The 16,244-nt window shown below is 43.8% G+C and overlaps 2 protein-coding genes and 2 long non-coding RNA genes across 106 annotated transcripts in view; 2 read left to right on the top strand and 2 right to left on the bottom strand.

Annotated features, from left to right (window-relative positions):
- Positions 1–789: 789 nt before the first annotated feature.
- LOC118381034 (protein FAM83A) lies at positions 790–8,244 on the bottom strand. 50 transcript variants are annotated; one of them, XM_052516346.1, is made up of 11 exons: positions 6,482–8,244; positions 4,547–4,815; positions 3,859–4,026; positions 2,341–2,576; positions 2,191–2,301; positions 2,005–2,115; positions 1,564–1,638; positions 1,409–1,444; positions 1,295–1,372; positions 964–1,002; positions 790–924 (listed from the first exon to the last, which is right to left on the bottom strand). In XM_052516346.1, the coding sequence occupies exons 1-4, from the start codon at positions 6,726–6,728 to the stop codon at positions 2,433–2,435; spliced, it is 828 nt and encodes a 275-aa protein (XP_052372306.1). In that variant the 5' UTR covers positions 6,729–8,244; the 3' UTR covers positions 790–924; positions 964–1,002; positions 1,295–1,372; positions 1,409–1,444; positions 1,564–1,638; positions 2,005–2,115; positions 2,191–2,301; positions 2,341–2,432. The 50 variants fall into 50 exon arrangements, with proteins under 50 accessions (XP_052372306.1, XP_052372311.1, XP_052372317.1 ...); XM_052516351.1 differs by lacking the exon at positions 1,409–1,444 and having other exon boundaries at positions 1,295–1,333; positions 1,603–1,710; positions 1,966–2,115; XM_052516357.1 differs by lacking the exons at positions 1,295–1,372; positions 1,564–1,638 and adding an exon at positions 1,097–1,135 and having other exon boundaries at positions 2,005–2,226; positions 2,302–2,576.
- Positions 5,091–6,490, top strand: LOC127928854 (uncharacterized). Its single transcript, XR_008132464.1, has 3 exons — positions 5,091–5,162; positions 5,533–5,723; positions 6,370–6,490. It is a non-coding gene; the product is annotated as an uncharacterized LOC127928854 (long non-coding RNA).
- Positions 8,245–9,522: 1,278 nt separating the features above from the next.
- Positions 9,523–16,244, bottom strand: part of tbc1d31 (TBC1 domain family, member 31) — a 34,269-nt gene continuing 27,547 nt past the window's right edge. Inside the window, exons 20-24 of one of the 50 annotated variants that reach the window (XM_052516283.1) lie at positions 15,271–15,787; positions 15,157–15,232; positions 14,779–15,118; positions 11,748–12,033; positions 9,523–10,080 (exon numbers count right to left, since the gene is read on the bottom strand). In XM_052516283.1, coding sequence (XP_052372243.1) covers positions 15,548–15,787 — 240 coding nt within the window. In that variant the 3' untranslated portion in view covers positions 9,523–10,080; positions 11,748–12,033; positions 14,779–15,118; positions 15,157–15,232; positions 15,271–15,547. Of the gene's footprint in view, positions 10,081–11,747; positions 12,034–14,778; positions 15,788–15,810; positions 16,116–16,244 lie in introns of those variants that run through there. The other 49 variants (XM_052516298.1, XM_052516297.1, XM_052516284.1 and 46 more) reach the window with 49 other exon arrangements.
- LOC127928848 (uncharacterized) lies at positions 10,089–11,731 on the top strand. Of its 5 annotated transcripts, none has more exons than XR_008132452.1 (4): positions 10,089–10,455; positions 10,506–10,705; positions 11,144–11,193; positions 11,609–11,731. It is a non-coding gene; the product is annotated as an uncharacterized LOC127928848 (long non-coding RNA). The 5 variants fall into 5 exon arrangements; XR_008132453.1 differs by adding an exon at positions 11,415–11,464 and having other exon boundaries at positions 10,089–10,705; XR_008132450.1 differs by adding an exon at positions 11,338–11,387 and having other exon boundaries at positions 10,089–10,705; positions 11,609–11,723.

The raw sequence follows: 16,244 nt of genomic DNA, 5'->3' as shown, positions 1-16,244 counted from the left end.
GTTGGCTGAGTGTTGGGGTGTCTCTGCTGGGAGGTTGTTGGCTGAGTGTTGGGGTGTCTCTGCTGCGAGGTTGGTGGTGCTGTTGGCTGAGTGTTGGGGTGTCTCTGCTGGGAGGTTGTTGGCTGAGTGTTGGGGTGTCTCTGCTGGGAGGTTGGTGGTGCTGTTGGCTGAGTGTTGGGGTGTCCCTGCTGGGAGGTTGGTGGTGCTGTTGGCTGAGTATTGGGGTGTCTCTGCTGGGGGGCTGGTGGTGCTGTTGGCTGAGTGTTGGGGTGTCTTTGCTGGGTGGTTGTAGTTAGCTGAACCGTTGGGTTTTGGCTAGAGTATCTGAACTGGGCTGTGGTGGTTGGTTGAACAGTAGATTGAGTGTTGAATCTGGGCACAACTGTGGTGGTTGGTTGATCCATAGCCTGGTTGTTGAAGTATCTGTTCTGGGTCGTGGTACCAGAACTGGGGCAAGGATGGTTTGTCAGTGGGGTTGAGGTGGCTGCTGCTTGATGGGTGATAAGCGGCCTGGTAAGGTTGAACTCCGTTGCCACGGTGAGGAAGGCTGGCACAGGCTTGGAGCTGGCGTAGAGCTTCCTGAACTCCAGGTCGAAAGGCTTGACCGCGCTGCCCTTGAAGAGCACAGCCAGACTTCTGTGGACCTGCCAGGACAGCCAGGTGAAACTGAGGAACAGAGCACAGTGAACAGATATTACTACTACTACAAACAACCATCATAACTTCTGTGGACCTGCCAGGACAGTTAGGTGAAACTGAGGAACAGAGCACAGGACAGCCAGGTGAAACTGAGGAACAGAGCACAGGACAGCCAGGTGAAACTGAGGAACAGAGCACAGGACAGCCAGGTGAAACTGAGGAACAGAGCACAGTGAACAGATATTACTACTGAAAATTCAAACAACCGTCATAACATTGATCTATCTATTCAGAATGACATCAACCATCATAACGTTGATCTACCTATTCAGAATGACGTCAACCATCATAACGTTGATCTACCTATTCAGAATGAATCATAACGATGATCTACCTATTCAGAATGACATCATCATAACGTTCTAATCTATTCAGAATGACAACCATCATAACCTACCTATTCAGAATGACATCAACCATCATAACGTTGATCTATCTATTCAGAATGACAACCATCATAACGTTGATTGATCTACCATCATAACGTATTCAGAAATGACATCAACCATCATAACGTTGATCTACCTATTCAGAATGACAACCATCATAACCATCATATTGATCTAGAATGACAACCATCATAACGTTGATCTACCTATTCAGAATGACATCGACCATCATAACATTGATCTATCTATTCAGAATGACATCGACCATCATAACATTGATCTACCTATTCAGAATGACATCAACCATCATAACGATCTACCTATTCAGAATGACAACCATCATAACATTGATCTACCTATTCAGAATGACATCGATAACATTGATCTACCTATTCAGAATGACAACCATCATAACATCTACCTATTCAGAATCTACCTATTCAGAATGACATCGACCATCATAACATTGATCTACCTATTCAGAATGACATCGACCATCATAACATTGATCTACCTATTCAGAATGACAACCATCATAACATTGATCTACCTATTCAGAATGACAACCATCATAACATTGATCTACCTATTCAGAATGACAACCATCATAACATTGATCTACCTATTCAGAATGACTATCTATTCAGAATGACACCATCATAACATTGATCTACCTATTCAGAATGACAACCATCATAACATTGATCTACCTATTCAGAATGACATCACCATCATAACATTGATCTACCTATTCAGAATGACATCGACCATCATAACATTGATCTACCTATTCAGAATGACATCGACCATCATAACATTGATCTACCTATTCAGAATGACACATCATAACCCTATCAGAATAACCATCATGATCTACCTATTCAGAATGACATCAACCATCATAACATTGATCTACCTATTCAGAATGACGTCAACCATCATAACGTTGATCTACCTATTCAGAATGACAACCATCATAACATTGATCTACCTATTCAGAATGACAACCATCATAACGTTGATCTACCTATTCAGAATGACATCAACCATCATAACATTGATCTATCTATTCAGAATGACAACCATCATAACGTTGATCTACCTATTCAGAATGACAACCATCATAACGTTGATCTACCTATTCAGAATGACATCAACCATCATAACATTGATCTATCTATTCAGAATGACAACCATCATAACGTTGATCTACCTATTCAGAATGACGTCAACCATCATAACGTTGATCTACCTATTCAGAATGACAACCATCATAACGTTGATCTACCTATTCAGAATGACGTCAACCATTGTGATTGTGACATTGATGTGACTATTAGCTAATTATACAACAGAAATGTACCTGTATGATCCAGCCAGCACTAAAGTGCAGTCAATGATCATGAACTTCTCTTTGATCTGTCCAGTGAGTTTCCTTCCAGACTTTGCACAATACGTCTCTCCTTGTATACTCCGGACCGACATTTTCTGCAGACAGAATACGACGGCATTTCATGAAGCAGTGAGTGAATGACAAACACAAAAAGATATCATCAAATTGATAGTTTACAGTACAGTTAAAATGATGAAGAAATGTCTGAAAGGTTTACCTTTAAAAAAAATATATATTTTTAACTAGGCAAGTCAGTTAAGAACAAATTATTATTTACAATGATGGCCTAGGAACAGTGGGTTAACTGCCTTGTTCAGGGGCAGAACAACAGATTTTTACCTTGTCTGCTCGGGAATTCTATCTTAACAACTTTTCGGTTACTGGCTCAAAGCTCTAACCACTAGGCTACCTGCCGCTCTAACCACTAGGCTACCTGCCGCTCTAACCACTAGGCTACCTGCCGCTCTAACCACTAGGCTACCTGCCGCTCTAACCACTAGGCTACCTGCCGCTCTAACCACTAGGCTACCTGCCGCTCTAACCACTAGGCTACCTGCCGCTCTAACCACTAGGCTACCTGCCGCTCTAACCACTAGGTTACCTGCCACTAACCACTAGGTTACCTGCCGCTCTAACCACTAGGTTACCTGCCGCTCTAACCACTAGGTTACCTGCCACTAACCACTAGGTTACCTGCCACTAACCACTAGGTTACCTGCCGCTCTAACCACTAGGTTACCTGCCACTCTAACCACTAGGTTACCTGCCACTCTAACCACTAGGTTACCTGCCACTCTAACCACTAGGTTACCTGCCACTCTAACCACTAGGCTACCTGCCACTAACCACTAGGTTACCTGCCGCTCTAACCACTAGGTTACCTGCCGCTCTAACCACTAGGTTACCTGCCGCTCTAACCACTAGGCTACCTGCCTCCTCTAACCACTAGGCTACCTGCCACTAACCACTAGGTTACCTGCCACTCTAACCACTAGGTTACCTGCCACTCTAACCACTAGGCTACCTGCCACTAACCACTAGGTTACCTGCCACTCTAACCACTAGGTTACCTGCCACTCTAACCACTAGGCTACCTGCCACTAACCACTAGGTTACCTGCCGCTCTAACCACTAGGCTACCTGCCTCCTCTAACCACTAGGCTACCTGCCACTAACCACTAGGCTACCTGCCACTAACCACTAGGCTACCTGCCACTCTAACCACTAGGCTACCTGCCACTCTAACCACTAGGCTACCTGCCACTCTAACCACTAGGCTACCTGCCACTAACCACTAGGTTACCTGCCGCCCCACCTTTTGCAATCATTAGTGTCATCTAATTAGCATGATGAAAATAACCATTAGTAGAGACTCACAGCGAGGTGATTACTGTTGATCTGTAGCGTCTCACACATCTTGACAAAGACCTGCAGGTTGATATGGTCCAGGAGCAGGTAGACAGACACATTCCTCTTCCTGGTTGCCTCCAGGATGTCACAGAACATCTCCACATCACTGAATGTGTCCATTACAATGGCCAGAACCTGCAGACACATCACATGTTTGCTGTGATTCGTATCTTCCACATTATTAGTTGTCATTATGTACTTGGTATTATAAACTGGGTGGTTTGAGCCCTTGAATGCTGATTGGCTGACAGCCGTGGTATATCAGACCGTATACCACGGGTACGACAATATTTATTTTTACTGCTCTAAATACGTTGGTAACGAGTTCATAATAGCAATAAGGCACCTCGGGGTTTGTGATATGGCCAATATACCACAGCTACGGGCTGTATCCAGGCACTCCGCGTTGCGTCGTGCATAAGAACAGCCTTTAGCTGTGGTATAGTGGCTACATACCACACCTCCTTGGGCCTTATTGCTTAATTATAGACGATACTGAATCTGCTTGATCAAACTCTCAAAACATCATTATCCAACTTTCAGGGCATTCAGACATCAGCAGCTTTCTAAAAGTCTGCAAAAATATAATGCAGGTTTAATCATGAGAGTAGATTGACATCTCCAAATAGTTACCAGTGAAAGTTGTATCACGTACCATTGTGGCCTTGCTGATGAACTCCCTGAGCAGGTCTTTCATGCCGGCTGCTCTATCAGACTGGAAGTAGACCTCTACACTGGGTTCACCCTGCAGGCGGTAGCTCCAGTCCTCTGCCGGCCAGCCATGGTCCAAGCCAGGGGGCTCGCTCTCCAACACCGATGGACAATAGGTGTTTGTCTGGGAAGAGGTGCCCTCTGCCTGGTCGTCGTTCTCCGTCCCACACAGACTGCTGGTGCTCAGGTCTGTAGTGTTCTCCAGGATATAACCTTTAAGGAAACTTAAGTTATAATACATTGGCTTTATATCTAGTGCTTTTTACACAATGCTTTTCAGGGAGGAAGCCCTTTACAGTTACAAATACAGTACTAGAACAGACAGATGGGTTTAAAGTAGATAAGAGGAGTCAGGAACAGACTGATGGTTTAAAGTAGATAAGAAGAGGCAGGAACAGACTGAGGGTTTAAGGTAGATAAGAGGAGTCAGGAACAGACTGAGGGTTTAAAGTAGATAAGAGGAGTCAGGAACAGACTGAGGGTTTAAGGTAGATAAGAGGAGTCAGGAACAGACAGGGTTTAAGGTAGATAAGAGGAGTCAGGAACAGACAGGGTTTAAGGTAGATAAGAGGAGTCAGGAACAGACTGAGGGAAGAGGCAGGAACAGACTTTAAGGTAGATAAGAGGAGTCAGGAACAGACTGAGGGTTTAAGGTTTAAGGTTTAGAGATAAGAGGAGTCAGGAACAGACTGAGGGTTTAAGGTAGATAAGAGGAGTCAGGAACAGACTGAGGGTTTAAGGTAGATAAGAGGAGTCAGGAACAGACTGATGGTTTAAGGTAGATAAGAGGAGTCAGGAACAGACTGAGGGTTTAAGGTAGATAAGAGGAGTCAGGAACAGACTGAGGGTTTAAGGTAGATAAGAGGAGTCAGGAACAGACTGAGGGTTTAAGGTAGATAAGAGGAGTCAGGAACAGACTGAGGGTTTAAGGTAGATAAGAGGAGTCAGGAACAGACTGAGGGTTTAAGGTAGATAAGAGGAGTCAGGAACAGACTGATGGGTTTAAGGTAGATAAGAGGAGTCAGGAACAGACTGAGGGTTTAAGGTAGATAAGAGGAGTCAGGGACAGACTGAGGGTTTAAGGTAGATAAGAGGAGTCAGGGACAGACTGAGGGTTTAAGGTAGATAAGAGGAGTCAGGAACAGACTGAGGGTTTAAGGTAGATAAGAGGAGTCAGGAACAGACTGATGGGTTTAAGGTAGATAAGAGGAGTCAGGAACAGACTGAGGGTTTAAGGTAGATAAGAGGAGTCAGGAACAGACTGAGGGTTTAAGGTAGATAAGAGGAGTCAGGAACAGACTGAGGGTTTAAGGTAGATAAGAGGAGTCAGGAACAGACTGAGGGTTTAAGGTAGATAAGAGGAGTCAGGAACAGACTGAGGGTTTAAGGTAGATAAGAGGAGTCAGGAACAGACTGAGGGTTTAAGGTAGATAAGAGGAGTCAGGAACAGACTGATGGGTTTAAGGTAGATAAGAGGAGTCAGGAACAGACTGAGGGTTTAAGGTAGATAAGAGGAGTCAGGAACAGACTGAGGGTTTAAGGTAGATAAGAGGAGTCAGGAACAGACTGAGGGTTTAAGGTAGATAAGAGGAGTCAGGAACAGACAGGGTTTAAGGTAGATAAGAGGAGTCAGGAACAGACTGAGGGTTTAAGGTAGATAAGAGGAGTCAGGAACAGACTGAGGGTTTAAGGTAGATAAGAGGAGTCAGGAACAGACTGAGGGTTTAAGGTAGATAAGAGGAGTCAGGAACAGACTGAGGGTTTAAGGTAGATAAGAGGAGTCAGGGACAGACTGAGGGTTTAAGGTAGATAAGAGGAGTCAGGGACAGACTGAGGGTTTAAGGTAGATAAGAGGAACAGAGTAGAAAAAAAGACCAACCTTTCTCCTCCTTGGACAGGAAGTCCACCTCGCCCTCTCCGGCCAGTACTTCCTGGTACATGTCCAATCCCTGGTTCAGCAAGGCGTCCATGGCCAATCGGGTGCTCTCGTTGTGGCTGAGGTCAACGTCGCCCGACACCAGGGACACGGATGGGTTTTTCATCTCCTGTACACGCCGCCTCACCTTTCCCACCGGCTTGGACTTCAGGTACCACTGAACAGACAGGCCGTTGCTCTGTAGGTTCATAGTGAAGCTGTACAAGGCTCTCTGATCAACACGTATTACCTGTCGTTACCTACTGCTGCTACTGAGTGAAAAGCCCTCGCGGAGACACAGACAGGGATGGAGTAGCAGCAGTGAGGTTTCTGAGCCCTGCCCCCCTCAATCAATTGTACAGTTGGCTACACCCATAGAAGTAGAATTACATTGACTTGAATGGGGATGCCCGGTCTAGTATTGTTATTTCTATGAGGACATTCCACCTGTGGGTTGCAGTGTGCTGGGGGGGACAGGTGAGCTGTTATGGGAGTGAGAGCGTGACAGAGACCTGCTGTTTAAAGCACTCCCTCCCTTAGTGGGGGAGAGAAGTCTAGTTGAGTGACAGAGGTGAACATGACTGTCCGATCAGCTCAGTGGAGGCTGATAACACCTGACTGCATTCTTCAGACTTGTCACTGCAATGTGAGTCTTTCTCTCACGTGTCGAAAGCGTTCCACAGGGATGCTGGCCCATGTTGACTCCAATGCTTCCCACAGTTGTGTCAAGTTGGCTGGGTGTTGAAACCGTTGAGCGTGAAAAAACCCAGCAGCGTTGCAGGTCTTGACATACTCAAACTGGAGGCGCTTGACACCTACTGCCAGACCCCGTTCAAAGGCACTTCAATCATTTGTCTTGCTCCTTCAACCTCTGAATGTTACACACACACAATCCATGTCTCAAGGCTTAACAATCCTTCTTTAACCCGTCTCCTCCCCTTCACCTTCACTGATTGAAGCCAAGTGATCGTTACTCACCCTGTGTGTGTATCCAAGTGATCGTTACTCACCCTGTGTGTGTGTATCCAAGTGATCGTTACTCACCCTGTGTGTGTATATCCAAGTGATCGTTACTCACCCTGTGTGTGTATCCAAGTGATCGTTACTCACCCTGTGTGTGTATCCAAGTGATCATTACTCACCCTGTGTGTGTATCCAAGTGATCGTTACTCACCCTGTGTGTGTATCCAAGTGATCGTTACTCACCCTGTGTGTATCCAAGTGATCGTTACTCACCCTGTGTGTGTATCCAAGTGATCGTTACTCACCCTGTGTGTGTATCCAAGTGATCGTTACTCACCCTGTGTGTGTATCCAAGTGATCGTTAGTCGCCCTGTGTGTGTATCCAAGTGATCGTTACTCACCCTGTGTGTGTATCCAAGTGATCGTTACTCACCCTGTGTGTGTATCCAAGTGATCGTTACTCACCCTGTGTGTGTATCCAAGTGATCGTTACTCACCCTGTGTGTGTATATCCAAGTGATCGTTACTCACCCTGTGTGTGTATCCAAGTGATCGTTACTCACCCTGTGTGTGTATCCAAGTGATCGTTACTCACCCTGTGTGTGTATCCAAGTGATCGTTACTCACCCTGTGTGTGTATCCAAGTGATCGTTACTCACCCTGTGTGTGTATATCCAAGTGATCGTTACTCACCCTGTGTGTGTATATCCAAGTGATCGTTACTCACCCTGTGTGTGTATATCCAAGTGATCGTTACTCACCCTGTGTGTGTATCCAAGTGATCGTTACTCACCCTGTGTGTGTTATCACCCTGTGTGTAAGTGATCGTTACTCACCCTGTGTGTGTATCCAAGTGATCGTTACTCACCCTGTGTGTGTATCCAAGTGATCGTTACTCACCCTGTGTGTGTATCCAAGTGATCGTTACTCACCCTGTGTGTGTATCCAAGTGATCGTTACTCACCCTGTGTGTGTATCCAAGTGATCGTTACTCACCCTGTGTGTGTATCCAAGTGATGTTACTCACCCTGTGTGTGTATCCACACCTGTTGATCATCGTTACTCGACCTGTGTGTGTTCACTGTTATCCACACCTGTGATCCAAGTTACTCACCCTGTGTTTACCAAGTGTATCCAAGTGATCGCATTACTCACCCTGTGTGTTCACTGTTATCCAACCTGTGATCACTGTTACTCACCCTGTGTGTGTATCCAAGTGATCGTTACTCGCCCTGTGTGTGTATGTTTTCTTTCTCTCTACATTGTTGTGACCCACCAGTCAGCACTTCACTGTTAGTCTACACCTGTTGTTTACCAAGCATTTCACTGTTAGTCTACACCTGTTGTTTACCAAGCATTTCACTGTCAGTCTACACCTGTTGTTTACCAAGCACTTCACTGTTAGTCTACACCTGTTGTTTACCAAGCATTTCACTGTTAGTCTACACCTGTTGTTTACCAAGCATTTCACTGTTAGTCTACACCTGTTGTTTACCAAGCATTTCACTGTTAGTCTACACCTGTTGTTTACCAAGCATTTCACTGTTAGTCTACACCTGTTGTTTACCAAGCATTTCACTGTTAGTCTACACCTGTTGTTTACCAAGCATTTCACTGTTAGTCTACACCTGTTGTTTACCAAGCATTTCACTGTTAGTCTACACCTGTTGTTTACCAAGCATTTCACTGTTAGTCTACACCTGTTGTTTACCAAGCATTTCACTGTTAGTCTACACCTGTTGTTTACCAAGCATTTCACTGTTAGTCTACACCTGTTGTTTACCAAGCATTTCACTGTTAGTCCACACCTGTTGTTTACCAAGCATTTCACTGTCAGTCTACACCTGTTGTTTACCAAGCATTTCACTGTTAGTCCACACCTGTTGTTTACCAAGCATTTCACTGTTAGTCCACACCTGTTGTTTACCAAGCAATTCACTGTTAGTCCACACCTGTTGTTTACCAAGCAATTCACTGTTAGTCTACACCTGTTGTTTACAAAGCATTACACCTGTTGTTTACCAAGAATCTGACAAATACAATTTGATTTGCTAAGGCTTTATTAAAAGGTGAATGACCTGGATACCTATGCTGAGGTTAGCAAGTCATAAGTCACCATCAGACCAGAGCACGACTGATGAGTATAGTCTGTCAAAGACTGAAACTAGTCAACAAGGCAGAGATAAAATGACTCAGAGTTGATACAACAATACTTAAAAACAACTTAAATAACAAAATATACACAGGAGACGGTTGTGCTACAAATCTCATTAAGACCATGGAATGGTTTCATTGAATCCCTCTTTAACTAGTCAACACCAGGGTTGTGGTTAGAGGACAGCTGTTTGTTAAGGCAAATAATATCAGCATCTTCTTTCAAACGAGCAGAAAACCACAAACCATTTCAGTTTCCTTTTCAAGTCGAGATATGCAAAACAAAAAAGGCACAGCAGGTGTGTTTGTGTGTCGTCGTGGTTACTGGGAGACGGTAGAGTTGGAGTTTTTGGCGCGGGCCGCCATTTTCTGCCGCAGCTCTCTGATGTTCTGCATCAACTCCCTCTCTCTGCAGTCCAGCTCCCCTCGACCCCGGTCCAGAGAGACTGAGAAAACAAGACACCACAGGACTCTTCAGGGACTTACTGTATGGATGTACACTCAGCAACATTAGTGGGAACACTGAATAATGTCTTGGTAGATGAGAATTCTGTTGATATTTTCTACTGGACTACAGACCTGTAGATTTGTTTCTATTCGTATTGACTGTACATGTGTTTATTCCAGGTGTAACTCTGTTTCTATTGGTATTGACTGTACATGTGTTTATTCCAGGTGGAACTCTGTGTTTCTATTGGTATTGACTGTACATGTGTTTATTCCAGGTGTAACTCTGTTTCTATTGGTATTGACTGTACATGTGTTTATTCCAGGTGTAACTCTGTTTCTATTGGTATTGACTGTACATGTGTTTATTCCAGGTGTAACTCTGTGTTTCTATTGGTATTGACTGTACATGTGTTTATTCCAGGTGGAACTCTGTGTTTCTATTGGTATTGACTGTACATGTGTTTATTCCAGGTGTAACTCTGTGTTTCTATTGGTATTGACTGTACATGTGTTTATTCCAGGTGTAACTCTGTGTTTCTATTGGTATTGACTGTACATGTGTTTATTCCAGGTGGAACTCTGTGTTTCTATTGGTATTGACTGTACATGTGTTTATTCCAGGTGTAACTCTGTGTTTCTATTGGTATTGACTGTACATGTGTTTATTCCAGGTGGAACTCTGTGTTTCTATTGGTATTGACTGTACATGTGTTTATTCCTGTACATGTGTTTATTCCAGGTGTAACTCTGTTTCTATTGTTTGACTGTTGTGTTTATTCCAGGTTTGACTGTACATGTGTTTATTCCAGGTGTAACTCTGTGTTTCTATTGGTATTGACTGTACATGTGTTTATTCCAGGTGTAACTCTGTGTTTCTATTGGTATTGACTGTACATGTGTTTATTCCAGGTGTAACTCTGTGTTTCTATTGGTATTGACTGTACATGTGTTTATTCCAGGTGTAACTCTGTGTTTCTATTGGTATTGACTGTACATGTGTTTATTCCAGGTGTAACTCTGTGTTTCTATTGGTATTGACTGTACATGTGTTTATTCCAGGTGGAACTCTGTGTTTCTATTGGTATTGACTGTACATGTGTTTATTCCAGGTGTAACTCTGTTTCTATTGGTATTGACTGTACATGTGTTTATTCCAGGTGTAACTGTGTTTCTATTGGTATTGACTGTACATGTGTTTATTCCAGGTGGAACTCTGTTTCTATTGGTATTGACTGTACATGTGTTTATTCCAGGTGGAACTCTGTGTTTCTATTGGTATTGACTGTACATGTGTTTATTCCAGGTTTGACTGTACATGTGTTTATTCCAGGTGTAACTCTGTGTTTCTATTGGTATTGACTGTACATGTGTTTATTCCAGGTGTAACTCTGTTTCTATTGGTATTGACTGTACATGTGTTTATTCCAGGTGGAACTCTGTTTCTATTGGTATTGACTGTACATGTGTTTATTCCAGGTGTAACTCTGTTTCTATTGGTATTGACTGTACATGTGTTTATTCCAGGTGGAACTCTGTTTTGTGTCGCACTGCTTTGCTTTATCTTGGCCAGGTCGCAGTTGTAATTAAGAACCTGTTCTCAACTGGTCTACCTGGTTAAATAAAGGTGACATAAATAGTGGTACAGACAGTCAGAAACACTCACAGCAAGTGGAGTCGTCTGAGGTGGACTGGTTGTTTAGACAGATGTTGTTGGGACTGTGACGTTGTTGAGACTGATGAGGACCAGCAACAGGATTGTGAAGCAGGCCACTAGTGGAGCACGGAGACCTGGCTCTCATCTCCCACTGTTGACCTGCCAAAACATACTGTATTAGTCACCAACACCCCATACACTGCCAGCCGTTGGAGGAACACTAACCTTCAACATCAACTGTTAGCTTAGAGGAACACTGAAACCTTCAACTATTAGCTTAGAGGAACACTGAAACCTTCAACATCAACTATTAGCTTAGAGCAGGGGTGTCAAAGTCAAATGGACGGAGGGCCAAATAAAAAATTTAGCTACAAGCCGAGGGCCGGACTGTTCGAATGTTCATTGAAAATTTTTTAAATGACGCATATAGTCTAGTGAACCTAATTGAACCTACTGAAAACCTAACAAATATATTCCAATATGATCAGATAAATAAAGCAATATTTTCTTATGGCTCTGTCAGTAATCTTTAATTTTCAACAGACACAAAAGACAAATTTCCTTTATATAAAAATCCCCATAACATGAACATTAAATGAAAGAAACCGGTATTCAAGGCACCATCAGTAGCCTATATTTTCTATTTTAGCAAAAGTGGGCTAAATTTACTTCAAAGAAAAAAACAATAATAGCAATTTTCTATCATCCACTCAACTGAAATATTTTTAAAATATAATTGGATTGAAATACAATAAAATAAAGTGCAAAAATCTATTAATCAAAAACAACACTTTGTTTAAGGAGAAGTAACATGCAGTGAAAACAAATATTAAACTTTAACTTTTAAACTTGAACTGAGTAAAAACTCTAAATATGTGATTGCACAGTAATGTTCACTTGTTTGAGGTTGAGGGTGATACTTGGTGGTGTCCCATCTTTTCCACAAGTTCATCAATGTTCGGGGTAAGGCTCTGAGCTGAGGAAATCCTCAGAATTGAGTGGAGGTGTTCAGCAGTAAGTCGACTTCTGTGTGATGTTTTGTTCAAGTTCATCAAAGAAAACAGTTGTTCACACAGGTATGTGCTGCCAAACATAGACAACGTTTGAGCAGCCTGGATGCGCAGCTGGGGCATTGTGTCGGGAGGAAACGGGCGAACTCCGCAGCACCCACTGCCGCATATTTTGCCCTCAGTGCATCATTGCATTGGAGGTCAATCAACTCCATTTGGAGGTTTGGTGGTGAGCTTTCCACGTCAACAGCAAATGGGTTACCGAGCAGTTCCAACCTGCTTTTTTGTGCTTCAAAGTCAGCAAATCGGCGTCGAAAGTCAGCGGCAAGCATACCTATTTTATCAGCCAACTGTGCGCTCGGGAACGCACTGGTAGAGAGCTTCTCTTTCATGGTCTGGCAGCTGGGAAAGTGGCTCAAATTTTCTTTCCGCATCTGCGTCTCCCACAGAGTCAGTTTGGTTTTAAATGCCTTCACTGTACTGTACATATCAGAGATGACACGATCCCGACCCTGCAGCTGCAAGTTCATTGCATTCAGATGACTCGTAATGTCACACAGAAAAGCCATTTCACACAGAAACATTTCGTCTCGGAGTTGTGTTGTGTCTTTCCCTTTGCTGTCCAAGAACAGACAAATCTCCTCACGAAGCTCGAAACATCTTTGAAGCACCTTTCCCTGGCTTAGCCATCGCACCTCTGTGTGATAAGGCAAATCACCATGCTCCGTTTCTAACTCCGTCAGAAATGCCTTGAACTGGCGGTGATTCAAACCTTTGGCTCTGATAAAGTTAACTGTGCGCGTGATGATGCTCATTACATGCTCCATTTTCAAGGCTTTACCGCACAACGCTTCCTGGTGTATGATACAATGATAAGCTGTCAGCTCACCTGTCGCGTTTTCCTCTTGCATCTTTTCCCGTATCTTCGCCACCAGTCCGCTCCTGTGTCCACACATCGCAGGTGCTCCGTCGGTTGTCAAACCCACGAGTTTTTCCCAAGGCAGCTCCATCTCATTTACACATCTTGACACCTCCTCATACAAATCATGCCCCGTAGTTGTGCCATGCATAGGACGTAAAGCCAAAAACTCCTCTGTCACGCTTAGGCTGGAGTCCACTCCGCGGATGAAAATTGACAACTGGGCAATGTCAGAAATGTCGGTGCTCTCATCCACAGCCAAGGAATATGCAATGAAATCTTTTCCCTTTTTCACAAGCTGCTCTTTTAGATTGATGGACAACTGGTCTACTCTCTCGGCAATGGTGTTTCTGCTCAGACTCACATTTAAAAAGAGTTGCCTTTTTCTGGGCAAACTTCGTCACAAACTTTAATCATGCAGTTTTTGATGAAATCCCCCTCCGTAAATGGCCGGGCTGATTTAGCGATCTCTTCTGCCAAAATAAAACTGGCCTTGACAGCAGCCTGGCCTTGTGATTTGGCTTTTTTGAACAGAGCCTGTCGAGATTTGAGGCCTCGTTTTAATTCCTCTGCCTTTTGTAGCCTTTGTTCCATGTCCATATTCTTGTTTTTGTCCGCGTGTTTCGTTTCATAATGTCGTCTCAGATTATACTCTTTCAGTACCGCCACACTTTCTCCACACAGAAGACACACAGGTTTTCCAGCTACCTCCGTGAACAAATACTCCGACTCCCACCTTGTTTGAAACCCCGGTTCTCAGTGTCCACCTTCCGTTTTGCCATTTTTGATGGGTATCTGAAAGTTAATTTTACTGTGATGCTGACAACTGCTGTGCCAATAAATATTTTAATGAAGCAGCCTACTGCTCGGTGCGTCACCGTTGCATTGTGGGAAATGTAGTATTGGTGCGTGTAAAAGATCTGCGGGCTGCCGGCTTGCTGCGGTCTGCGGGCCGGTTCTAATAATAAATCAAGATCATCCCAGGGGCCGTAAAAAACCTTCTCGCGGGCCGGATGTGGCCCGCGGGCCTTGACTCTGACATATGTGGCTTAGAGGAACACTGAAACCTTCAACATCAACATCAACTATTAGCTTAGAGGAACACTGTAACCTTCAACATCAACTATTAGCTTAGAGGAACACAAACCTTCAACATCTACTATTAGCTTAGAGGAACACTGTAACCTTCAACATCTACTATTAGCTTAGAGGAACACTGTAACCTTCAACATCTACTATTAGCTTAGAGGAACACTGTAACCTTCAACATCAACTATTAGCTTAGAGGAACACTGAAACCTTCAACATCAACTATTAGCTTAGAGGAACACTGAAACCTTCAACATCTACTATTAGCTTAGAGGAACACTGTAACCTTCAACATCAACTATTAGCTTAGAGGAACACTGAAACCTTCAACATCAACTATTAGCTTAGAGGAACACTGAAACCTTCAACATCTACTATTAGCTTAGAGGAACACTGTAACCTTCAACATCAACTATTAGCTTAGAGGAACACTGAAACCTTCAACATCTACTATTAGCTTAGAGGAACACTGAAACCTTCAACATCTACTATTAGCTTAGAGGAACACTGTAACCTTCAACATCAACTATTAGCTTAGAGGAACACAAACCTTCAACATCAACTATTAGCTTAGAGGAACACTGAAACCTTCAACATCAACTATTAGCTTAGAGGAACACTGTAACCTTCAACATCAACTATTAGCTTAGAGGAACACTGTAACCTTCAACATCAACTATTAGCTTAGAGGAACACTGAAACCTTCAACATCAACTATTAGCTTAGAGGAACACTGAAACCTTAGGTGACAGGACTGTAAATGTAGTAGTGTGGGTGGTGGGGTAGAATGCTCAGCATACTGCAGATAAATATATAATGTATAGAGGACCTGACTGCCTATTCTCTCCACAACATATTTCTATGGTGCTGGGCTCACTGAGTGAGTGGTCCTGGCTCCTGCGGAGGTTGTCTCTGTGCTGCTCGTTCTCCTCTTCCTCCTGGCTGAGGAAGACTCTCCTGTTGGCCTCGGCTGTGGCTGCAGCCTGCCTCTGCTCCTCTAGCTGGGCCTTCTGAGACACCACCTCCTCCCACTGAAACGCACAATGGCTGAACACACTGCACACCCCCTCCTCCTGCTGAACACACTGCACACCTCCCGCTGAACACACCCCCTCCTACCACTGAACACACACCCTCCTCCCACCATAAATCAATTCTCCAGTTGATCAACAGGTACAGTAACTAACAGGACCCTCCATGACCTACTGTATATACTCTCTACATCACCTACCCTCTGTCCCTCATGACCTACTGTATATACCCTCTACATCATCTCTCCTACCCTCTGTCCCTCATGACCTACTGTATATACCCTCTACATCATCTCTCCTACCCTCTGTCCCTCTATGTCCTCATGACCTACTGTATATACCCTCTACATCATCATCTCTCCTACCCTCTGTCCCTCATGACCTACTGTATATACCCTCTACATCATCTCTCCTCCTACCCTCTGTTCCTCTACGTCCTCATGATCTACTGTATATA

The sequence above is a fragment of the Oncorhynchus keta genome, unplaced genomic scaffold, assembly GCF_023373465.1.
Source record: "Oncorhynchus keta strain PuntledgeMale-10-30-2019 unplaced genomic scaffold, Oket_V2 Un_scaffold_4321_pilon_pilon, whole genome shotgun sequence".
Lineage (NCBI taxonomy): Eukaryota > Metazoa > Chordata > Actinopteri > Salmoniformes > Salmonidae > Oncorhynchus > Oncorhynchus keta.
This window is presented reverse-complemented; position numbering and strand designations above follow the sequence as displayed.